Source organism: Micrasema longulum, unplaced genomic scaffold, assembly GCF_059751315.1.
Source record: "Micrasema longulum isolate JH-2025_06_02 unplaced genomic scaffold, ASM5975131v1 h1tg002439l, whole genome shotgun sequence".
Taxonomy (NCBI): Eukaryota; Metazoa; Arthropoda; class Insecta; order Trichoptera; family Brachycentridae; genus Micrasema; species Micrasema longulum.
The window spans coordinates 86,628-113,234 of record NW_028279584.1 but is presented as its reverse complement, the minus strand read 5'-3'; the positions used below and the strand labels follow the sequence as shown (position 1 = coordinate 113,234).

Below are 26,607 nucleotides of genomic sequence, written 5' to 3'. Positions count from 1 at the left end.
TTAAACATAGTCGCACTGATGTGGAAGATGTCAATCTTCAAAGTGATAATGTTTAGCTGCCAGATTGTCTAAACATGAAGCAGGTTGGTTCTGGAAGCAGGGAAGTAAAACAGTCTGTGCTGACACAAATTGAATTGAATTGAATTGAATAACAATCAGGAACATAAAAATTGATGGGAAAGATGTACGAATGTAGAGGAAGTAATGTATAAAAAGACATTAAAAGCATCCACCTAAAGGACATTACGAATTGATCATATTTCTTCCTCTACTAACCAAATTCAGTAAGGAAAAACGCGAACAAATATTTACATGTATAACTTTCAATATCCTTTTCACGGTCGCTCCAAACCCTCTCTCATCGTCTTCAAAGTAGGCACAAGGGGAAGTATAAATTAAATAAATAAATAAATCCATCACCCAATCCAAACCTCGTTATGTCAACAGTGACATGAAATGTTAGTATCTACTCTCTGGAGCACCAGAACGCCCCCAGGTGGCCCTCAAGGCCGGTCACCGGTGACGCATTGAAAAGCAGCAGACTTACCCAAAGACTGCTGGCTGCAAATCAATTTTTACCACCACTCATACCTACTTAAACTGTGATGACTGAAGAATTTTACCGTTTGCATATGTTTGCAAAGACATAGTGATATGGTGTTTTATTCTCTTTGCCTGCCCTTACGGGAAAACGGCGTGACGGTTCATTTGTTTGTTTGTTTGTTATAATAGGCCTTAAATATTATGATGCATATCGCTGCTTTGCGTTATTAAAATAAGCTGTTATTGTATCTCAAAACAACGCATATTTATAATGTATTATAAATCAGAATTAGTTACACGAAGATGGTCTTACTTGCGTTGTATTTGGGCCAATTTGCGAAGGAATTTTCCGAATCCTGGTTAGCACAGAGAATAAAATTTATGATCATTAAACTTCAAAATAAACTTTCAAACTCTGGTCCTTGGAGCTTTAAGGATATTGAAATAAATCAAGGATAGTGATCCAAAAGTTTCTTAATAAAATCTTCAAGTTTTGCATTTCATTAGATATCTTTGATACCATTTCTTATAATTATTATTACTTCAATTCGCTTTGAATTTTTATGGTTTGTTTTGACAGTCATGAATAACATTAGCATTAGACAGAATTCTCTGCACTGCTTTTTTTTACGTTACATAATTTCATTTGATAAATAATAAGTAGATACCGTACCTAAAATATTAAAGTTGGATAATTTGTATGGCGCTTTTTTGTGAAAATCACCTCAAGGGCGCTATACAATAAATTAATACCCCAGCACGTCTTACAGCTACAGATCGCATGGACGATTGGGATTTTTAGTTCCTAATTATGATATATTTCAATTATCACTGATATGAGCTAGATTACAGCACGTCTAGTGGCTACAGAGCACTTGGACGATAAGTTATCCATCCCCCATTTACATAATGTTTTAATTTGACAATAATATTTGGTGTTTGAATGATATTTTTATTTTTTTATTAAAAATGGGATTATAACAAGTTCTGCAGCTCCTGTCCGCATGGATTGTTGAAATTCTAGACCCCGTTTACAAAATTTAAGTTTTTTATGGTTGATAGCATTTACATATTGAAGCAAGATTACCAATCGCCTTGCAGCTACAAAGCGCACGGACATGAGGAATTTTACCAACTTCAATTATATCAATAAATTTACAAAAAATAAACGTTGTATTTTAGTTAACATATTACAACACAGATGAAGAACATTTAAAAGAAGGCGATATAGAAGTCTAGGCATCTACAGGGCTTATGACCTGTCATTGGATGGTTTAAGTGGCCACTTTACACACTGTGTAACATTCACCATTCTGCCCATATTTAAACATCTGTATTTATTTATTTATTTTATTTATTTATTTATTTATTCACACTCTTTATCAAAATACAATTCCATATTCACTTTGCCCAGCTAACAAGGGTACATACCCCGTTCCAAGCTAGGCAATTACTATAATTACTTATTACTTCAATTCTTTCATCTGTTGATGTTTGTGAAGTTAAATAGCTGAAACCTTTTTTTATGCGAGTGAGATTCATCTAATTGAATTATTTCACCTACATACTAGGCAACGCCTGAAATTTTTATTTTTTCAATTTCTATACTTCTTCATGGACCAGATGGATTTATCAACAATATTTTTAGTTTGTCCAAATTTTTGTAGACAAGGACTGGATTCAACTCCCTGGGAAACTGTTAACATAAACATATTACAACAGAGATAAAGAACATTTTAAAGAAGACAATATAGAAGTCTAGGCTGTCATCGCTCTAATTTTCTTGCCTCCTCTTTCACAGTAGTAGCCGCTCGATTGTGGAATAATCTACCCTCTAATGTTAGAGACGCCCCTTCTTTATTTACATTTAAATCAAGATTGAAATGTCACTTTCTAAATATTTAAATTGTTATTTTATCCTTCTTCTTTCCTTCCCACCCTCTCTCCTCTCTTCATAGTATAGTGTCAATTTATTTTATATATTTTTATTTTGTTAATCTTTGTTTTTATTTTTTGTATAAAATTGTAAGATTCAATATGTCCATGTATTTATAATTTTTTTAAACTGAAAGGTTTGGGTAGGTAGGAAGAAATTGCCTTAAGGCAATATGCCCGCCCTTATATGTATATATATTGTGTATGTATATAAAGTGTCAAATAAATAGGCATCTACAGGGCTTATGACCTGTCATTGGCTGATTTAAGTGGCCACTTTACACACTGTGTAACGTTCACCATTTTAGTATTTGCATGTTGGTTTAGTGAGTGTCCTGATAAAGAAACGGGTATGTCTTGAAATCGGAGACATAAAAAATTGGTAAGTGATTGAAAACTAATATTTATTAACATTTAATAACATGTTTGACCACAAAGTTAATTCTTTGAACATAAATTTTATTCTATTGTGGTATTTTTGTATCAACTTTTGTTCTAGTGTTTCATTAAAATAGTGTAGAATAACGCTACGTATATTGCGAAGTAAATATTGTTTGTATGTATGAGTTGATTAAATTAATTGGAAATGATCAATTCGCCAAAATGATTACAAAACTTTTTAAAAGCTTTGAAATTCTTTTAGAAGCCACTAGATCTGTATCTCTGTTTTCTCAATCCAATGAAGAGCATATTATGTACTTTTGGATTACCTTCTTTCAGCACAAATATGCTGAGGCTACCAGATTACACAGAGCTCCTTCGGGCAGCTTTTCTTATTCGGCAAAAAGCAACTTTTACGTGTATGTAGGAACAACCAAGGAGACTTATGTCCTCAGATGCTGAGTGCGGTATGAGTTGATTTCCACAGAACCACAAAAAAATGGCCATTATATAAGGGTAAAAATGGGTATTACCAGTCATTTAAAGAGAAATAATCACAAATCGGCTATTAATCAATATTTGTGTATTAAATTTTTCACTTATTATACTTTCAGTATTCTTTTAACATAATCGCAATCATTGATATCAATAAGTCATACAATTTTCACATTATAAAAAAATATTTTTTAAATATGGCTTTGACCGGTATTAAACACCATGGCGGGTAATACCAGTCACTAGGTCGGTAATACCGGTCAAGTTTTGTTCAGACGTAAGTCGCAGATATACCCCTCAGGAGAGTCATACCCGGAGCATTTAGCGTAAGCCCAGAGACTCGATAGCACATACCCATACCAAGGTTTGTTATTTTGTCCATAATCGTCACAGATTATACATTTATTATCTAAGTCTTCATCAGCATCAGTATCTTCAACTTTATTCGGGTCTGTCATTTCTATTTTAGAGTCTGACGTACGACACTCACTATCACTTTTGTTTTTGTCTTGAAGTAATCTCTTCTTAGTCTGTTTAGCCAAATCGATTTTACTTTTCTTTCTTCTGTTTTGTCATTCTACTATTTATTTTCTTAATCAGATCTTTATAAAATAAGCTTTAAAAAAAGTATACTTAGTAATATTATTTTTTACAGCATATTCATTGGCCAATTTTTCTAATCTAAAGCGAAGTTCAGATATACAACATTTTCTCTGGGAACTCAACCGGGGAAGCCATTTCAATTTTTTCGTTTTTTTGTGAAGACTGGATTTTTTCCTAGCTGTGAGCTATCTCAGTTCTTGTTCTTCAGTCTTTCTTAAAGCTTTAAAAATAATACGCCAGTAGATTGAGCTGCTTCTCTAATAGGTTTCCTTTCATTTACTAGTTTAAAAGCTTTATATAACTGCTTTTGGCTCCAAGAACCCTTTAAACGTAGTTTGTTTCGTGTTTTAGACGTTCCGAAATACCAAACAAAAATTAAAACAAGCAAAAAAAAACTGCACCAAATGCATTAATTTTACTTGCGGGTTGTACGGTCAGCTTGACCGGCATTGCCCGCCTAGAAACATTTCCGTAAAAATATTTTTAGGTTAAAAACCTGTTGAGGCAAGTTTAAAATTGGAGATTACTTTAAATGCTTAATAATTAACAATATTTTGAGTTTGTCCAAATTTTTGTAGACATGGACTGGATTCAACTCCCCGGGGAGCTGTTTATATTAACATATTACAACAGAGATGAAGAACATTTAAGATAAGGTAATATAGAAGTCCAGGCATCCACAGGGCTTATGACCTGTCAATGGCTGGTTTAAGTGGCCACTTTACACACTGTGTAACATTCACCATTCTGCCTATATTTGAACATCTCTATTCCTTCAATTCTTTCATCTGTTGATGTTTGTGAAGTTAAAGAGCTGAAACCTTTATTTATGCGGGTGAGATTCATCTAATTGAATATGTAGGTGAAATAATTATAGTATTATATAGTAGTATTTTTTTTCTTTTCTTTTAAATTTACATTTAATTACTATTCATTTTATGTTCGAGAATCTTTTTTAACTTACTGTTATGCTACTTGTGAAAACCTGTAATTGGCTTTTTTGTTATTTGTTTTGTTATATAAATATGATATAATTATAGCTGTTGGTTATCCAAATAAATAAAATAAAAAATAAATAAATAAAACAATTATAACTAACAATGTGAGAAACGTAATAAAACAAACGCTCACCTCTTGTTGTCTGAACTAAGAAATACGAGTGACATTGTAATGCCCAGTGATACCTTCTGACCGGCTTAACCCGGTTTTACCCTACTTATTTATCATACACTTATATGTAGATACAAATGAATGAACATTTTTTGTTAATTTCCTACAAAATAAATCACTGCTCGCGACTGACATCTTATCGGTTACACAAATCCATAAGTGATGTTCCAATATCAGTACATAAGTGTGAATCTCACTCCAAAATCTATGGCTTAGATGTTATTTACTCAAACGGAACATCGCACAGAGGACCAATATGTGGAAATTCATTAGAATTATTTATTAGAAAGCGATCGGACGTGGCGGAATTTCTAGAACCGAATAGATTCGGTTCTTAATGGTTTGTCCCAGGAATTAAACATTAATAAGAACCCAAAGACATTTGCGAGGACGCTGGTCAAAAACAAATTTATCCCTCCGACCCATGTTTAGAATGAATTTTTATTTTGGGAATATTTCAGAGATAGAAAGATTTATTTTTATTTTTTTATTTATTAATAAAACTTATAAGACATGAATATCATGATATTATATTCCCAGGAGTTGTACGAGAAAACTCATTTGGGACGGTACATAAAAAAAATAGTACATTTCTTGTAACAATACATAGTATACATTTAAACAATAAAAATTTAAACAAATTTTAACAATCTATGAACTTAATATTAAAAAAGGAAAGAAAACATTTAAACAATTTATTTATTTTATTTTATTTATATCCTTCGGTTAGTTGTTATTACATTTATTTGTGTATCAACTTATAACTACAATAATTATGCTGCCAGCCGTAAACACTAAATGTTATTGGATATTTGTATATAACCACTTACCGACTTTTCTATGTCTACCGGTTTCGAGACGTACCGAGATGTATCAATTCTCTAACAAGAGAATATTTCATAATTTAATCAGTGCATGTCGTGTTGGTTTTATATTTTTGTGCAACAACTATGGTGAAGGTGTATAGTGGGTTTTGCATGTTGGTTTAATTGGTGTCCTGATAAAGAGACGGGTACGTTCAATGTTATTACGTACTAAATGTTATTAAATATTTGTAAATAACCTCTTACCGACTTTTTTATGTCTACCGGTTTCGAGACGTACCCGTCTCTTCATCGGGACACCAACTAAACCAACATGCAAAACCCACTATACACCTTCACCATAGTTATTGCACAAACATATAAAACCAACAAGGAGGATGAAAGAAGGGGCGTGAGTTTAATAGGTATAAGGTGACCATTACAATGGAGCATCGTATAATGGGCTATATTGAAAGGTTGTTTGATTATTGATCAAAGTAGCTTTATTTATGAAAGCTATCCTTAAGTGAAATAACATTTAAAAAAACAAACCATCACGCTGTTGCCCCTTATGGGTAGACAGAGAGGCTAGAACGCCAAATCACTCTGTCTTTGCATACAGACTTCGCTTCCTCTACATTCATACATCGTTAGCCGTTCCATATTTCTATATTATTCACTTTTGATCCTTTATTATTCACATGCACGATTTAAACTCCTGTATTTTTATTAAGTCATGATTAAAATTTATTAGGGGATTTGCGAATTCGGATAAATTGTTATTGTGAAAACACCTCATATGTTACGTATTAACTGTCATTGACAGGTTCAAGTGGCCACTTTAAACACCATGTTACATTCGCTATTCTTCCTTGCCTAGTTTGAACATCCATATTCCTTCCAACTCTTCAATAAATAAAGCTCAATATACATTTTTTTTTATTAAAAAAGATTTCTGTTCTTATGATTTACCTATATATTTAATTTTGAGGGCCATTATCAACGAGTTGCAAATAACTCACTATTAGAAAATGAAAAACAATTTGGGTTAGAGTGGGATTCGAAACACGTTCCTTTGATCCGTGAGTCCGAGACACTAGCCACGGGACCACAACTCAACCTGCGTTTTTGTTGAAATGTGCAAAACATGTTGTTTTATTTAATTTATTTTGTCTATTTAGTTGAACTTATAACATTACCTTTCGTGGTACAAATGGATTCAAGTTTTATTTTAAAATTGTAAAAACAAGATAATGTTATTATTAATATTAAAAGCATTACCTTTTTGTTGAAACATTTAGTAAATGTTATTAAAAATTTGTACATAATCACATACCGACTTTTTTATATATACCGGTTTCGATGTACTCGTATATTCATCAGGACATCAACTAAACTAACATACAAAACCCACTATTCACTTTCACCTTCATCGCCTTCCTCGCTTTTCAACTATTTCTCCTACAACATAAACTAATCAGTGCATGTAAGGGTTACCCACTAAAAGCATGTGATTTCAAATCGGTAATGTTGGTCTTATATTTTTGTGCAACAACTATAGTGAAGGTGAAAAGTTAATTTTGCATGTAAGTTTAATTGGTGTCCTGACGAAGAGACGGGCACGTCTCGAAACCGGTACACATGGAAAAGTCGGTTAGTGGTTATGTACAAATTTTTAATAACATTTAACATGATATGATATCAATTTCCCTCTCATAGTTCTTTAAAAAAATAATTCTAGGAAATCCCTTATTTAGATTTTCTACTTATATTAATGAATATTACAAGTATTAAATATTAGTGTTAAAAATTTAAATAGGTTATAATAACAGGCTTTATGTTTTTTTTTTTCCCTATCATTAGTTTTTTACTAACAAGAATTTCCAGGGTACAACTCAAATATACGAAATGATATGTCAATCCTTTAATATTACGTCTTCAAAGCATTGAGGTATTTTTTTTTATTTATAAATTTATTTCAATAAATTAATATACATACTTAATAACAGGGAATCTATATAAAACCAATTAATGTAAAATGAAAACGGAGTGTGCTCTGTTTATGATAGTTTCCATCTAACATGGCACAGCCTGTTCTAAGATGGAGATTTTTTATCTTTAGAGCATAAGTTCTATACTAATAAAACAATAACATAAAAAAGAAAAACTAAAACTTCTTAATTGTAAATGCGTAGCTAATCAAATATAAGAAATTAAAAATCATTATTATACAAATTTAAAGTACACATATGTGCCAAGAATACATGTTACTTAAACATAAATAATATGGTATAATATATAATAAAACAAAATTATTTTTTTTTAAATCTCTCACTACACTATTTATATTTGCAGTTATTTTTATTTTAAAATTTGTTTTACATTTTGAGTCTTTCATATTTGGCAATAAATCATTAAATATTTTTGGAGCAATTACATTGTATTGCTTTGTATATAACTAAAGTAAACGTAAGCGTTTGAAATATGTTCCCTCAACCTGCGGCCAATTGGTTTATGTTTGATCGAACGGACTTTAGTCTATTGCGAGCGTTCACCAGCTACCCTTCTCCTCGAAATCACTAAAATGCATGTATGTACGCTAAGATACTGCACAAATTGATGTGGAAAAGCGATGTTATAACCTTTCGCCGGAAAGTAATGTTTCTATTTTAATCAATATTTGTTTAAAATAGCTATTTTAATGTCAAATAACGTCTTGTTAATATGTTACAATTCGTGAGTTATCTACTGTCTCCGTCTTCTTCAGTTAGTTAGGCGTCAAGCGAACCAACAAACAAAGGTGACGCGTATGCGGAAGGGAGTGACGTACTAAATAAAACTTATAATAAACCAATGTAAACAGTCTGTAAGTTACTGTACTACTTGTTTTGTTTGTCAAAGTCAACGTGACGATACTTACTATCTCCGCTGGTCTATCCCTATCCTTTGGGGATGAATTTTTAGCTCGGATTTGTATGGAATGTTATCTCTATATATTATATCTTAATGCTTGTAAAGCACTTTTTTCGTCAACGACATGAATTTTTTAATAAATTTGAAGATATATTTTCTCATTACACTGCAAGGTTTAATTTTATTATGCAAATATTTAAATTGCCAACTTTTTAATTAAGTTTAGCAAAGGTCGTGGGTGTGGGTCAAAAAAGATTGTCTATTATTATTCCACATATATTCCAACAAAGATTTAGAACATCTTTGATAATAGAAGGTCTAAACCTTTGTTCTGAGCGAGAATGTGTCCAGGTGTATCAAAAATACAGTTTCGTGTCTGTAATAGAATCCTGAAAACAAAAAAATAAATAAAAGTCCGCCTTGTAGTGTAAAAATTGGCATATTCGCCCAATAAAACTTGAGGTCCAGAACTCGATTCCCAGGAAGATTACAAAAAAGGTCCTGTCATAAAACAGGAAATTCCTAACGAAACAAACAATCTCCGTATATTGCAAAAACTGTATCATTAATAAATATTTGACCTGTGTAATCTTTAGCCAAATTGAAATTATTTTTAAAAATTCAATAATATAAGAGTGTTTTTTTTTTCAGTCCAAAGATGGGCGAGATCGCATCGACATGGTCCAGAAACAAAGATTCCTCCTCTTCCTTCATTGGCTCTTCCAGACCAAACAGTTGATGACTTCACCGTAGTACCAACATTCTCCCAACAGGACATCGAGAGATCAAAAAAGACTCAAAGTAAACTCGATATCATTGATGGATCAAAAAACCAGGTCCAGGTGACGCACAACAAAGGGTATAAAAAAAATAAGACAAGTACAAAAAATAGTGCAGGGATATTTTCAAGTCCAAACTGTACCACTGTTTTGGTACAGACTGGAACTACAGCAGTACTACATTGTGAAGTCAACGATATTGCAGAGAATACGGTGAATATTTTTTATTTTTTTACTTCTAAAAGTGTTTTTTTACATAATCTTGAATAAGTTCTTAATTTATTTATTTTATAGAAACTAACAGTCAACTTTGATTTTCAAGAAGCCAATATAGATGTCTAGGCATCTACAGGGTTTATGACCTGTCATTGGCTGGTATAGGTGGCCACTTTACACACTGTGTAACATTCACCATTCTGCCCATATTTGAACATCTATATTACTTCAATTATTTCGTCTGTTGATGTTTGTGAAGTAAAAGAGCTGAAACCTTTATTTATGCGAGTGAGATTCATCTAATTGAATTATTTCACTAGCATACTAGGCAACGCCTGAAATTTATTTTTTTCTATTTCTATATTTCTTCATGGACCAGGTGGATTTATGAACGTTTTTATATGTTTTACTTTATTGGTTGGTTGAAAGAAATTGCCATTTGGCAATAAGCCCGCCAATGTACAATTAATTGTACGTTAACGTTATGTACAAAAATTTTGTTAAAAAAATAAAATTCTCCATAGGTACAGAGGTTTTGTCTTATTATACATTGTCTAAATTAAATTCTCAATGCAGGATTCTTCAAAACTTTATTAAGATATTGTTAATTGAATTGTTTTTCTTCTTTTTTTATTAAAGGCACAGTAAACTTTCTAAATTTCATTTTTATTTGTTATTTAAATTGTCCGAAATATAAATTGATTCAAATACTTAAAACAACATTCGGGTTTCTGTTCAAAATAAATTTACGATTTAATTTATTTATACCTCAGTCATTCGAATAAAAGTCTCAAAGATATTTCAACAAATCACTGACGTTTGAGGCTTTAAAATTACTTGAATCATTTGTTACTATTATAAAGAGATTTCTACTTCTGATGTTCTGTTAAAATAAATTGATTTTTAACATCAGTATTTTAGTTTTGATAAAACAAAACACGATCATTTTTACTGATCATCATCAGTAATATTCCAAAGTTTTTTGTCCTGATATTAAACTTTTACTTTGATTTAAATTTATCTTAATGTACTTTTTAAGTTCAAAAGCTGTTTAAAACATTTGTACTTCCTTTGACGAGCATCATCAATATATTATTTTATCTGTATTGTATGGCGTTCTCTCACAAGAAATCAATAGTTAAATCAGAGACCGCTCTTCATTTTCTTCATGAATTATGTAATCTGCTTTGTTCCATCGATTAATATGGAGTTCTACAGAGTGAATCGCTTTAATTAATCATGATAGCCAACTGTGCATGCAATTGAAATCCATTATATCCGTTTCATAATACAAAGAGCTATGGTCGATAGGATATACTCATGCCGTAATTTCTAAGTAAAAACATGAAATTGAATACGATTATGCAGAAGCTTTTGCCTCATTTTGATGCATTTATTCACTCTCTGAAAACGGTGCATCCATTTTATGTTGAAGGATAATTATAATTTTTCTTCATGCCCCGCCTCTCGAACTATAATTCCAGGCTCCAATTAGGTATCTTTAGACTTTTATTTTATTTTTTCAGGTCACGTGGATAAGAAAAAAAAATCACTCGCTATTGACTGTGGGTTTTGTCACATATAGTGCTGATCCAAGATTTTTTACTGCTCATGGGAAACATCCAAAGGTTGGTTTCGTTGATGTACATTTATCTTTTATTCAAACTGCCTTTGTTTTTAAGAAAATCGATACCAATATATACCATACACCTCTGGCCCGCACGTATCGAGAATATGGAATATTCTACAAGTACACGTTTACAACTTAATTGTAAGAGTAATTATATTTATTAATTAAGATAATATATGTTAAACATGTTGAATTGAAGCAACAAATATCTAAAAATTTTGTGTTTAAGTATGTGTCTTTGGGGAATTAGTGTAAAAAAATCATATAAATAAAATAAAATAACTTACGTAGTGGCATACCGCAGGGTTTAACACTCGATCTCCTATTAAATTTATTTTTGGTGTACATTCATAATTTAAATTAATTTTTTATACAATTATTGTGTTTGAGCATATAAAGAATAAAATTATGTTTGTGAACGAGTTCTTTCTGAGTTGCGTAAAGTGTTTATTTATTTTTGATATTAAAGATATTTTTCACTTTACGGTCATAAATTTTACATTTATTTGTTTATATATTTGTATAAAACACTTTGATTTTTAGTTTGACGTTGACCGGTTCCAAGGTTGTTACTTTATCATCAGGATTTATTCTAACTTAGATTCACTCGCGTTTCTATTTATATTCTAAAATGTTGAAAGAAAAGAAAAAAAGAATGAATGTGGTTTTCGTATCCTGGATGATTCGCAATTTTCCGAAAAGGAATTCTGGCAATTTCATAAAGAAATGGGCGTAGAAATTTTACATATTGATAAAAGGTCTTCGTTTTAGATAAATTTTGAAAGATAAAAAATAAGTAAAGCTAATAACCAAAAATATTTAAAATTAAAATATAATTTAATTTAACTTCGAGTCTTATTCATAAAATATTGTTATTTTAAAGAAATAGTTATCTAGATAAGCCCTTTATCTTTAATGCGTAGAACTAAAGCGTTCTAAATTTTTGGTTTAGTTTTTAGTTCAACAACAAATGTGTAAAGCTAGGGTTTCCTAGGACAGCGGTGCCCGTATTTTAACGGCCGTAGTGAACGGTGATGCAGTGGACAGCCGTCGTAACAGTGACTAGAGTGTGGTTTCCTAGGAAAACGGTGTTATCAACACCATTTAACTCTGTTTCCCTAGGAAACCACTCTCTAGTCGACGTTACGACGGCTGTCCACCGCATCACCGTTCACTACGGCCGTTAAGATGCGGGCACCGCTGTCTTAGGAAACCCTAGCTAAACGGACTATTTCGGTTTGCTCTGTTTTAAGATCCTCTTAGTTTTGTTTACACATTTTATTTTATTACTTCTTTTACTTTATTTTTTAATATGTTTATTTTTCTCTTTCTACTCGGTATTTTGCTTTGTTTTTTAAACATGCTTTTTGCTTTACACATACATTTATTTTTTTACTATGACTTTAACTATGTTTTTTCCTATGTATTCTGTTTTTATTTCGCATTTTTCGAGTTTTAAAATATTTTAATTTACATATTTATATATTTTAGATATTTTTTTCTATCTATTTCACTACATTTTTACTATGTTTTCACTACATATATTACTTTCTTTTTACTATATTTTTGCTTCATTTTTTTACTACATTCTTACTATGTTTTTACTTTATTTTTTATCACTATTTTTATAACTGTTTATATTCATCACTGTTTCTGTTAAATATTTTTTTGACTGTCTTAGAACGAGGTAAATAACCCTGCAGAATAAACAATAAGCAACCTTGTATAAATCATAATTTTTTGTATGTAATATAATATGATGATAAATAAATAAATAAATTTAAATAAAAAAAATCTCGATATGGGTGACTCTTTAAGCCACATGCGTATTATTAGTATTTGGTTGTTATTCATATCTTATTTTTCTCTCTTAGTTTCTCTCATATTTCCATTTTTAACCATTTTCTGTACGTCGTTTAGCCGGTCAGCTGCAAAGCCATTTTCGTTTTATCATGGACGTGTTTTGGATTATTTCAAATCCCTATTGAATTCAGAATGCTTTGTTAAGCATGTAAATACGATAAACGCATTTCAAAGATATTTTAATTCTCTCTCAATAGTAGATACGAATATTTTCCTTCTTAGCCTTAATCTTGAACTTATTTACCCCTAAGGGAAATTCATTTGTGAAATTAAAACAGATTTTTACACTTGAGTGCTTCTATAATAATAGCGTTTTTCACTCCATTTTGCAAAGGACCGAGAAGTTTCACGTTCATTTTTAAAAAATACATATTTTGCATCACGGACCTCAAATCAATATAAACAAAATATTTTAATTAAATGTTCGTTAATGATATAACCACTAACTGGACGTAGATACCCGTCTCTTCGTCAGGACACAAATTACACTAACATGCGAATCTTACTTTACACCTTCACCATAGTGTAGAAGTTGCACACAAATATAAAACCAACGTGCTGATAGGACACATGCTATTAGTAGCTAATACTAACGTGCACTGATTATATTTTTTTCCATGTTTGACTAGTTGAAAAAAACGTTGTAAAAGTGGAGAAGGGAGGAAGGGAGAACATGAACTTACTAGGTATACAGTGACCATTACAATGCGAAATCGTATAATCGACTGTATTGAAAGGTTATTGAATTATTTCAGAAAACTAGTCACCGTTAACGTTTTTTTTTTAAATTAACTGTGAAGAATTTTTATAAATACATCGGAAACTTGTATTTTATATGTGCGTTGTTTTATTTTTAGCTTTGCTTTAATTCAATATAAATATCGCAATTTATTGTTTTCAAAACCGTGAAAAAAACTGTACAAATAAACAGAGTCCGGGTTCGATTCCCGGTGAGAACACACAAATTAAATGTGACTTTTCTCAAACCTGGGTAATTGGTGACGTAACTCACCACATATTATGCGTTTATGCGTATATTATTTAGATACCGACTTTTATAAATTATAGCTAGGAACATAATATAAAACACATAAATTTAAATGAGGGTATAAAAAGCAAAATAAGAAATCTCCACCCAAAACGGAAAATGAGTTGTCGATGTTAAAATAAACTTTACATAAAAATCTACCTACTTAAATAATAGCGTAATTCAAAACCGTTTCTAAATTTTGCAAAATCATATTTTAATTATACTACTTGACACCGCAAAGTTAGCATATGCATTGAGTTAGTGAAGCATGATTAGAAATCTCAGAACTGCTTAAGAAATGTGTTCAGATAGATTAGAACAAAATATAAATATATTAGAAAATTAATTATTTGAAAAAGAATTGAATAAGTTTCAATATGGGAAGCTCTTATATCCGCCGTGGTAAACCACAGGGTTGAAACTTTGGCCCCTAGTTAAATATCGTACTAAGCGAAACAAAAGTGTGCCAGATTTCATGAAAGATTCAAGCTGTTTATGTTAATTAATTTATACAAGGCCGTCTGATTAATCAATTTAGAACGTGACTCTATTATCATGATTGTGGAATTAATTTACGCCCTTGTAGAAATCAAGGCGTTGATCTTAATTAAATTATTGTTTTCAATTGTTGCTCTTATTATTGATGTTCTAATTACGCGTGACATTACAGACAGTTATGTTGACAGTCACAAAGGAAATATCGGGAAAGCAATTATAATGACTTAATGGCCGAGTAAAATGAAGTTTTTTGCCTCTTCTTTCACAGAAGTAGCTGCTCGATTATGGAATAATCCACCCACTTATGTCAGAGACGCCCTATTTTTATTTACATATAAATCACGTGTGAAATGAGACCTCCTGAATATTGAAGTTTTTCTTTTTTCCTCGATTTTTTCCTTCTTTACCTCAATCCTCTCTTCATAGTATAGTGTAGATATTTAATCAATTCTTATTTTTTCAAAAGATATATTTTTCTCGGTAGTTTGTTCTTTAAAAAAATATTAATATACTAACAATATGTTCATGTACTACTGATTTTCTCAAATAAAATAGTTTCGGTAGGTAAGAAAAAATTGTTTTAAGGCAATGTGCATATGTTTGTTAGCTGTATATGTATATAAAGTGTTAAAATAAATACATAAATAAAATTTTAATTATCACTCGGTACGTACAGAAGCATAAACGAGTATATATATACATATAAATATATATATATATCTCAAAAAGGCGTAATGGAGTTTCGAGGGTGCCCTCTCACCTCCATAGTCTATGGTGAGTCGTGACTTTGGGATGGGTTGTATTTTCCCTGATATACGGGATGCCTAATAGGTCTTTTGATAGTGGGCTGGTATATACAAAGGGTTTTTTAATAAGGGCGGGTAGATGTTGAAATAAAATAAAACAAGTTGTGTGTGAGGTATTAACAAAATAACTTTTTAATTTGAAACGCCCATATATGACATTAAAGGTGAAATATGGCATCGTTTAAATGCCCGCCTCGGTTTCTTACGGTGGTACGGATCCGAGTAGTCCAATTTTCAATGAGTTTTCCGCGTAGATCCGGCTGAATTTGAGCGATGGCCTGTGTTATGTTCACCCTAAAGGCATCGGTCGATTGTGGTTTATTTGCATAGACTTGTGACTTCAAGAAAACTCACAAGAAAAAGTCTAGAGGGGTCAAATTGCATGACCTTGGTAGCCAATTTAGATCACCCCTGCGAGAGATAACCTTACCCTCAAATCGTTCATGCAGAATGTCAATCGTGGCATCCGCTGTGTGGCACGTAGCCCCGTCCTACTGGAACCACATATCGTCTAGGTCTATTTGGTTCAATTTTACTCATAAGATATTGGTTATCAGCGTTCTGTAGCGCTCGTCGTTGACGGTGACCACCTCACCAACGTCGTTTTAAAAAAAGTACGGACCAATGACGCCGCCGGCCCAAAACCCACACCAAACGGTAACTTTTTGAGGATGCATTATCACCTGGCAAACCTTGCGTGGGCTGGTGTCGTTTCATGTATGGCTATTTTGCTTGTTAACACAGGCATTCACCCAAAAATGCGCTTTGTCGCTAAAAATGATTTTTCGGCAAAAATTGGGGTCGTCTTCCAAACGATTCGAAGCCCAGTCAGCGAACAAACGGCGTTGTTTATAGTCATGAACTTTAAGCTCCTGGGCTAATAGAATCTTGTACGAGTGTAGGCTTAGGTCCCGACGCAATATTCGCCAAGTTGAAGTCTGCGAAAGGCCGAGTTTTTCGGCGAGGAGTCGACTGCCTCGAGTTCTGCTGTACACTTTCACGGACAGCGGTGATGTTCTCGGCCGATCTTGCGTTACTTGAATGTACGGATGTTGGCTGATTGATTACTAAACCGGTCGTCTTAAATTTGGCCACCAAACGTTTAAGAGTTGACTGTGAAAGGCCACCGCGTCTACCGTAAAATGGGTGCAATGCGCACAACGTTTGCACTAACGAACACTCATTTTCATAATAAAATTTTATCATCTGAACGTGCTGTTCAATTATGCCACTTGCCATGGTGATTTGGCATATGTAACTTAATAATAAAAAAAATATTTGACCGATAGCATCAAAACAAAATGGCCGCCACGGGCCGTCAAAATCTACCCGTGCTTATTGAAAAACACTTTTTATATTTTTTTTATATGCTTATTTGATTTTTGTTAAAAAACATTATGAAAGGAAGAAGTCTTCTTTTTAACATATAAAAAAATAAATATTTTTTTTAAAGATTTGATTTAATTTTTTTTCTTTTTTAACCACAGAGAAGCATATTTAAACATGCGTTCATAGATACTAACTGATTGACGGCAGAAGTAAGATAGTAAGCCATGCACCCACTGATTTCCTACGGGTCCCCCCCGCCCTTTGTTATGTATCCCCACCATCTTTCATGCATCGGCGTCATCTCTAGAAGTTCCTTATTTATCATTTATTTTCCAAAAAAAAAGAAGTATTATACCTAATTGTTGTAAAACAAATCATTTTTGATAAAAAAACTATTTTGAGCCTATCAACATATTAAAAAATTACAACAGGGATGGAGAGAACATTTAAGAAAAGGGAATATGGAAGTCGAGGCATTTACAGGGCTGATGAATATATTATTCGCGGTTTGGCAATATTACGCGGCCACTTCACGCCATGTCGAGCACAGGGCGGGCATTTAGTAATTTTTGGACACTGGTATATTATAATTCTACGGTTTTAAATATTGTCCGATGTTATTTTGCAGGACTGGGCGCTCCATATAAGGTTTACAGCCCCCGTCGATGCAGGGATGTACGAGTGTCAGGTTCCCACTCATCCCCCTACTAGTTTGTACGTCAAGCTGGTCATTGTAGGTGAGTATTTAGAGCGACAGACAGAATGAAGTTTTGCATGCTGTATTCAACCCTAACCTCTTATCAAATTAACCCTTTGATTTCTGAACATAGATTTAGTAGAATTTTCAAACTTTTTATTTGAAATTATGTCACTTGAAACCGATTACATGTACTTCTCTTTCTTTTTTTTTAACTCCATGTATACAAAAAAAAATTGGGACAAATTTGTACAGTGCAATGCAAAAAAGTAGTTATATTAACAGTAAAATTTCAACTGAATTAATATTCATCACCATTCCCTGTCCGTACCTAATGATGCATTGGGCACTGCATTGGAACACCAATCGCAGCAAATCTAAATCATTTTTGTTACATGAACGTAAAATAATCAGTCTTACGCTTCAGGTGCCAGTCTAGGGACTATGAAATATTCTAGTGCAAAAACACGTTTTTTGAAATAAATATTTCATGTCAACCTTGTCATTAATTGACATTATAATTCTCAAGAAATACCTTTTTTTCTCTCCTTTTATCTATCCTCCTTTCCTCTTTCCACTTTATTCCTTTTACCTCGAGTAATAGTATTGATTTAAGGTAATTTATGCACAAATACAGTTTCTTATATTTTTTAATATCTTTAGCTTTTTTTATTTTTATTTTCTATTGAATATGTTTTGCAGTTGAATTATGAAAATAAAACTTTCATATTATGCATTCCAGTTTTTGACATGTATAAATTTTTACTATTTATATTTTTCTATTATTATATTGTTTTGAATATTTTGTAAACTGTTTAATATGTTAATAAGTAAGTCTAGGCATCTACAGGGCTTATGACCTGTCAATGGCTGGTTTAAGTGGCCACTTTACACACTGTGCAACATTCACCATTCTGCCTATATTTGAACATCCATAATTCTTCAATTCTTTCATCTGTTGATGTTTGTGAAGTTAAAGAGCTGAAACCTTTATTTATGCGGGTGAGATTCATCTAATTGAATTATTTCACCTACAAACTAGGCAACGCCTGAAAATATTATTTTTTCAATTTCTATACTTCTTCATGGACCAGGTAATTTATCAACAATATTTTGAGTTTGTCCAAATTTTTGTAGACAAGGACTGGATTTAACTCCCTGGGGAGCATGTTCTTCATCTCTGTTGTAATATTTTAATATAAACAGCTCCCCAGGGAGTTAAATCCAGTCCTTGTCTACAAAAATTTGGACAAACTCAAAATATTGTTGTTAATAAGTGTTTTTGATTTATATACAGAAGAGTCCCGACTTAACATGGAATTTTCTAACAAGTCGGGACATAAAAAAATACAATTATGCTTTATGATAAAATTGTGTATTTGTGCATTAAGTAAATAAATAAATTATTGGTTGGTTGGACGAAATTGCCTTACGGCCAATGTACAATTAAAAAAAACAAAAATGTAACAAAAAAATTAACTTACTTGTAATCATAATATTGAAGTTTGTAAAGTAGTAGTTATTTTATATTACCAAACGGGTGACATCTCGATGCAAAACTGATCTATTGGAGTTGTTTTGTAAGTAATTACTTCAAAATAGCTGAAACTACCTAAAAACGTCCAAATATGTACCAACTGTGATCAGTTTTATCATATAAGAGATATATAAGTTATTTTAAACGAGGACGAATAAACTTGTACCGTCAGGGAGCAAAAGGTTAATGACGGAGTGAAAGGAAACCACGGGCAGACATTTCCTAACCATTAACACTCACTGGTAATGCATTGATTCACATCGAATGAACATGTTCTTTAGATAATTATATTTTCTATAAATAAATAATAAAACACGTACGACTTTCCCTCTGGGGCTTTTCTCTTCTAGGGCCCCAGGACAATGTCCTGGATGATCATATTAAGTTCTCTAAAACGAATGCCACTTTCAAGAGAAACATACAAGTTTAAGTTTTGTTTAAAGGAGTGGTCGGCAAACTCATTAGTCAGAAGAGCCAAAGATTAGCAGTACAACAATTAAGAACTCTTTTGAAAGCCTAATTTATTTTCGTTTTGAAACATTTCCTCTTGATAGCCAAACAAACAGACCTTATTATTTTATTTTATTTTATTGTCTTTTTATTTATTAAGGAAAAACAACAGTTGTTTTATAAAAATACAAAATATAAAAAATATTACATACATCCAGTTAAAGTTTTTCACAAATATAATGAGAGAACATGTTACACAGTAAAGAGAAAAATAATATATTATAGAATATGAGAAAAAAAAGAGCTCGTAAGCAGGTTAAGGGATGAGAAAATATAGTGGAGGAGTGGAGGAGAGGGATTTTCATAATATAGTTGACCAATTCGAAATTTTGAAATAATAAAATAAACATATTTAAAGGAATTATAAAAAAAATGAACTCGTTGTGTTGACTTTACGGGACAATTGATTGTAATACGCTTCAAAAGATATGGACTATCAATAAAATTGTTTAAAATTTTGAAGAGGAAATACAGATCCGAAATGCTTTTACGTTTAGTAAGGATAGTTAAACTATGAAAAGAAGAAGAGTCTTCATACAAGTCAAAATATGTAAGAGATTTACGATCCAGAAGTTTGAGGAATCTGTAGCAGAAGATTTGCGTATTCACTCTCCGTTTTAAGAAGAAAAAAAATTGGCTATGATACGGAGATTAAGCATTTGTACAATATTATGTTGATAAATCTTTATCACCAATTGCAAATCATTCCATTTATTTCTAGAAATAATGACGATAATTAATGCTTAGGCACAAAGCGCTTCTTGATGAATGATGCAATGGTAAATAAGTATCTCGTGATAAATTTTTGCCTTTGAAATAGAAACAAAACCTTTTCTCACTCCAGTAATACTTTTTGGCCCATTTGTTAAAATTTAAACAATTTTATCGAGTTTACGGTGATGTTTCTCTGTGCATTTAATGACAGCATTTGCAATATATTAGCCACGTGTTTGACCTTTTTTTTTTATTTATTAAGAAAAAACAACAGTTGTTTTATAAGAATACAAAATATGAAAAATAGTTCATACATCCAGTTAAAGTTTTTCACAAATATAATGAGAGAACATGTAACACAGTAAAGAGAAAAATAATATATTATTTATTTATTTATTTATTAATTTACACGCCCAATGGGCTTTTACATATTTTAGAAATTACATTCAAGTGCAGCAGTGAAACATGAGTATGTAAATTTAGTTTAAAATATATGAGAAAAAAAAAGGCTCGTAAGAAGGTCAAGGGATGAGGAAATAGAGTGAAGGAGTGGAAGAGAAGGATTTTTATAATATAGTTGACCAATTCAAAATTTTGATATTATAATAAAATAAACATAATTAAAGGAACATAAACTTATTACACACTGACAATTGTTTCATTTTACAGTGGCAATAATCTTAAAAGTTCTTCAATAGAGCCGTTGACAATATACGCGAAAAGTTAATTTTAGGCTGTGTGAGCCACACTCGAGTGGCTTAAGAGCCACATGCGGCTCGCAAGCCGCGTTTTTCCGACCACTGGTCTAACGGAACAGACCATTGCAGGAGACTACTGCGAGATATTGCATAGATTTATTAACTGTTAAGCGTGTTGTCAAGATGTATTAAAATCAGTGATTTTGTAAAAAAAAAAAAAGAGTATTCTTTAATAATATGAATGCTTCTACTTTCCATTATGTTGTCTCCCAACTCAACACAGGGATCTTGGTCACATAGTGTTAGGAATACGTTAATATTTTTTTGTAATATGTATATTTGTACGATTCAATAAACAAAAAATTAAAAAAACGTGGTGTTGTAAACCCGCGATATGTGCAATATAGAGGTGGTAAAAAAATGTATCTGCAGTTATTTTAAAAGAGTTACCCACCTGAAACACCTAAAATAGTTTCATAAAAATTAATTTAATTGTTAAAAATAAATACATATATATCACCAAGCGCAGAAGTAAGTACATAAAAAACATTTCGCTTCGCGTTAAAAATTCAACGCGATGCCTCTCTCCGTACCGCATTTTAGCCTAACTTCAAATATTTATCCATAATACTTACCTACTCGTATTATAATCTCCCAAGGAAGAAACACATTTTTTTTTTTGTTTTTATTTGTAAATTTTTCCATGCATACATTATTTACATAGAAATATAATGATAAAAATACACTTTAGAAAAATAAATCTTAAAATTAAGCTATAACATGAATTGGAAAAAATTCCCACAAAGACTACATTGTCTGAGTGTGAGCCATTCCTTTTTTAATTATTAAAAAAAATATACCACATATATATGGTACGACATGACCATGAAAAGAAAAGAAAAGAAAAAAAAATAAAAGAAAAACCAATTTAACATATGTACAAATGCACATGAAATCTCCCCGGCCCGTCTCCATTCCACCCACACCTGCCCAGTCCCGAACTGCGCCAAACTGTTATATTTTAAACGTCTTCACAAAACAGTTTAATTTGTGAAACGGCAACCGTTATTTTACTTTTTATACGCACTCACATTATATCGTACGTATAAAACTAAATCATAGCATATTATTTCGATAAATCATATGTTTCGAGCCGTACTCGTCTCTTCGTCAGGAAACTAACTACACCAACATGTAAATACTAAAATACATTTTCACCATTACCATCACCGTAGCATACATAGAATTTACGAAAAAATATACGAATTATATGCACAGTTAAAGGGGATGCCAACATCACTATGCACTTATATTAGATTAATAATATTTAGTGATATATTGCAGAATGTGTTGGGGGGGTTAGAAAGTACAGGGGCTAAGAGGTTGAACTTCACATTACCAAATTTAATATGAGATTCTACCGGTTGTCTGCATACATAATAAATGAGTCATTTTGCCATTCTCAGTCTCAGTTCTAATTCTCTACCTTTTCGAATTTTTCGCAGTAGTCAAAACTTCAAACGAAAACTTCAAAACGAAGTCATCTTGGGAAATTTTTTTTTTTCAAAATAAAAAAAAACTTCATTATTTTCTTATATTTAACGAGTTGTAAATACACAATAACTCACTATTAGAAAATGGAAATCAAGTTGGGGTAGAGTGGCTTTTGAACCTTGGACCTCCGGCCCGTGTCTATTGTGTCTTCAAGTGCTAAATTTACACACTTTAAAGCCCCTGTATTATGACCACAGGGGTAATTTCGTAGTCTAGGTTTCTCCGAATATCTAAAAGTAATACGAATTTATTTCAAAGATACAGTTTTAATTTGATATTATTGAAGTATTTTTTTTCAATCATTGACATCTTGTGACACCCTAGTATGAGAAGAACAATGTAGGGAAAAAACTCACCTTTGGATTCTATCTTTTTGACGTTGTGTGGCGCCCCACAACATTTTACTTTTTCTCTTCTGTCCAATGGAACTTCCTTTTTGTTTTTTTCCATAATTTTCTTTGATTTTCTAACAAAAAACATCAAAAACGATGCAAAAACTCTTGACACGCACTCACTAGATGACTTTCTAATGTGTATGATGGAAATCAAGATGGCATACGTACGGTGACGCGCATGCGTTACCTGACAAGATAAGAAAGTCGCCCTCTTGAAATGAGTGAGCTAGATCCTTTGGCGCTATTTTATTTACATAACTTTTTATACATAATTTTAATTGTACATTGACGGGTTTATTGCCAATGGCAATTTCTTCCCTCTAACCAATAAAATAAAAAGGAATTCTAGTCGCAAAAAATATTCAATAGAAAATTACAATAAAAAAGCCAAGGATGTTAAAAAATAGAAATAATTGTATTTGTATTTAAATTACCTTAAATCAATACTATTACTCGGTTGGAAAAGGGAATAAAGAGGAAAGAGGAAAGGAAGAGAGATTAAGGAAGAGAATGGAGATTATTGTATTTTTTTTCCTTTTATTCAGGAAACATACAGAACGGGGACATAGTTTTATATTTTACACAGTTAGAATTTGTTTAAAAATTAAAATTAAATTTAAAAAGTTCATTTAAAGTTGTTAGGAAATAATATTAAAAATTAAGAAAAAAAATTGTAAAGTAATTAAAAGTTAAAAATTAAAATAAAGATTGAAAAACATTGCTCAGATGTAAAAAAAATATATTTTTTTAATTTTAAAAAAATAATAAAAAAACATTTTCAAAAATGAAAAACATAAATACACACATACATATTTTATGGGATTCAAAGAAACGATGAGGAGAATCTATAAATGAAATATGAATGAAAATGTTTCTTTAGACGTGATTTAAACAGATATACTGTAGTAACGTCTCTGATAGTGGATGGAAGATAATTCGACAGTCGAGCCGCATGGACACTATTTAAGTTAGAGACGAAAGAGAAATTGTGGATGGGTACTAAAAGGTATGAGGATGTTTTGAGAATTAAGAACTTAGAATTAAGAATTAGAACGAAGAGATAAACCATGAACTGATAAGCGATGAAAATTTTCATGGAGGTATATAGGAGCGTTAGGACTATTAAGTAAAATAAACAGAAGTAAGAGGAAGTAATAGTCTCTCCGCTGTCTAATTTTGAGCCATTTCAGATGCCTACGATAGTCAGAAATGTGGTCATACTTCTCAAGGCCAAAAATAGACCTTAGACCTTAGACATGTATTCTGAAGTCGTTCAAGTTTATCGAGCTACTAATACCTTAAATCGATCTTGAAAACACCAGCGTAATCTAGAATGGGTAGTAGTTATGAGTGTACGAGTGAGCATTTAGTATTAATGTGTAAGAATTTTTGCAACAAGTGAGTGTGGGCTGAAAAATATTTTGCGGCTTAATTCATCAGTATGAGCTCGCCAACATGGACGCTAGTATAGAATAAAATGTGCAAATGATTATAGTCAAACACTTCAAGTCCCAGTTCAGTAATAAATCAATATTTCAGTGAAAACTACCTGATAAACAAATATTTCATGTCAACCCGCCCAGTAAGCAAACCCAGGACCTCGAGAATGCTAATTGAACGCGCCAACCACTACATTAATATGCGGACTTATCTCCACTCAATTTCCTTGTTCAGGATTTTTACCTGAGAGCAGCCATAGAGTCGAAAACACTCGTCCAGGGTTCTGGTTCTAATTCACACGCAAAATGAGGAAATTCAGTGTTTTTATATATTTTTTTATTTGTTTATATACTATCAAACCAACCCAAAAATAAAATAAGGTTTGTATGTATCGTATTATCAGCACCACAATTTTATTAAGTTCAGTATTTTTTTAAAATTACTCCGCATGTGACATTTATTTATTTATTCATTCATGTATTTATTTAAACGCCTTTACATGCTTTTACATACATTTATACAAAAAAAGACAGACATTTTTTTTACACAGCAGTAGCAAAAAAAAATATAAATGATTTTTAGAAGAAAAAGATAAATATCAAACATATCATCTTTACATATTAGTATAAAAGTGGAAAGAACAGAAGTGCATTTTTAAATATGAAGACAGACATGCATTCTACACAAAAAAGAGCAAAAATAAAAATGAATTAATAAGAGAAAGAAAAAAAAAATCATTACATATTAGTATAAAATATATAGGGATTCATAATAATACACACATATATTGTAGTGGAGAAAAGGAGTATATTTTTTTATATACATAGTTATATTAAAATAATCTTAAAATCAGAAAAAGTTAGAAAAATACTAATTTAGAATACAGATATATAAGTAACAGACATATACAGACATCACAAATTCAAGTCGGAGAGCTTTGCTAATTGGTGAATTGGCTTCCCGGAAACCGGAAATCTATTCTGTCGTTAGTTGATTCATTTTTATCAAGTTCATTTTTATGAATTATTTGTTGTACAATTAAATGCTATGATTTTTGCGCGTGAAAGAAAACATTTTTCATATGCCATATCCCGTAGCTCTGAACTTCCTCGTTGTATTCTTTATCTGGACACATAAATAATAAAATTGAAAACAAAAATTAAAAAACTTTGTGAATAAAAAATAAATGAATTAACATTTATCAAATAATTTACGTTTGGGTTAGAACCGTTTAGCGAAACTGCGTCCAATTCTGAAACTCGAGTGTCTATTTAAGCGTAGAGTGTTTCCTACTCGGAAAGCTGGGGTGTTCGTGACTTGAACTCGTTTCGCGCTAGACCAGTTCTCTGAGCAGGGTTGCCGCAACTTCGGCCAAATTTAATCCCTCCACAAAGTTTTATAAAATGATAAATCTACCTAGAACCGATTGGAATTAGTTAGAAGCAAAATAAGTTCGAGTAAGGTGAAATCTTACCCACATCAATAAGGGCTTCAGCTCATTTACTTCACAAAAGTCAACAGAGGGAAAAGTTAAGGAAATGTGGAAGTTTTCATATATTTTTTAATATTTTTATTCCAACAATAATTTATTCACATTTTTAAAAATATTATACATTCAAAGCACATGCGTTGAAAAACAATTTTAATGAATATGTATTTAAACTTTTTTTTTTCTGTCACTCTCTCGCGAATGCCTCCACTATACTGTGCGAAAAAAACAACTGCACGTCAAACTAATAATTATGCCTATCTAAAATCGACAAAATCGGCGTTTCTTTTCCCGTTTTCCAGACCCCAAAACTGAACCGATTTTGTTGTTTTTTTTACAAAAAAGAGTATCAGTATAAAATGTGCTATGTCAGTATTAATTGCATTTTTTTCAAAAATTATCATATTTGTATACCTTACGTCCGTAGACGGTATTTAAAACTGGGCGCTTTTAAGTGTTTTTGGATAAGTCTAGTTTCCATAATAAAAAAATATCTTTTTTTTACATTTTTGATGTAATAAAAGTCTATGATATACTATCCAGTAAAAAAAAAAAAAAAAAAATTGTTACTTATTAATA

The 26,607-nt window shown here is 31.5% G+C and overlaps 1 protein-coding gene across 1 annotated transcript in view; it reads left to right on the top strand.

Annotated features, from left to right (window-relative positions):
* LOC148272203 (zwei Ig domain protein zig-8-like) overlaps positions 1-26,607 on the top strand; it is a 157,939-nt gene that overhangs the window by 121,666 nt on the left and 9,666 nt on the right. The window contains exons 3-5 of the mRNA XM_088240374.1: positions 9,495-9,835; positions 11,365-11,466; positions 17,623-17,731. Coding sequence (XP_088096500.1) covers positions 9,495-9,835; positions 11,365-11,466; positions 17,623-17,731 — 552 coding nt within the window. The remainder of the gene's footprint in view (positions 1-9,494; positions 9,836-11,364; positions 11,467-17,622; positions 17,732-26,607) is intronic.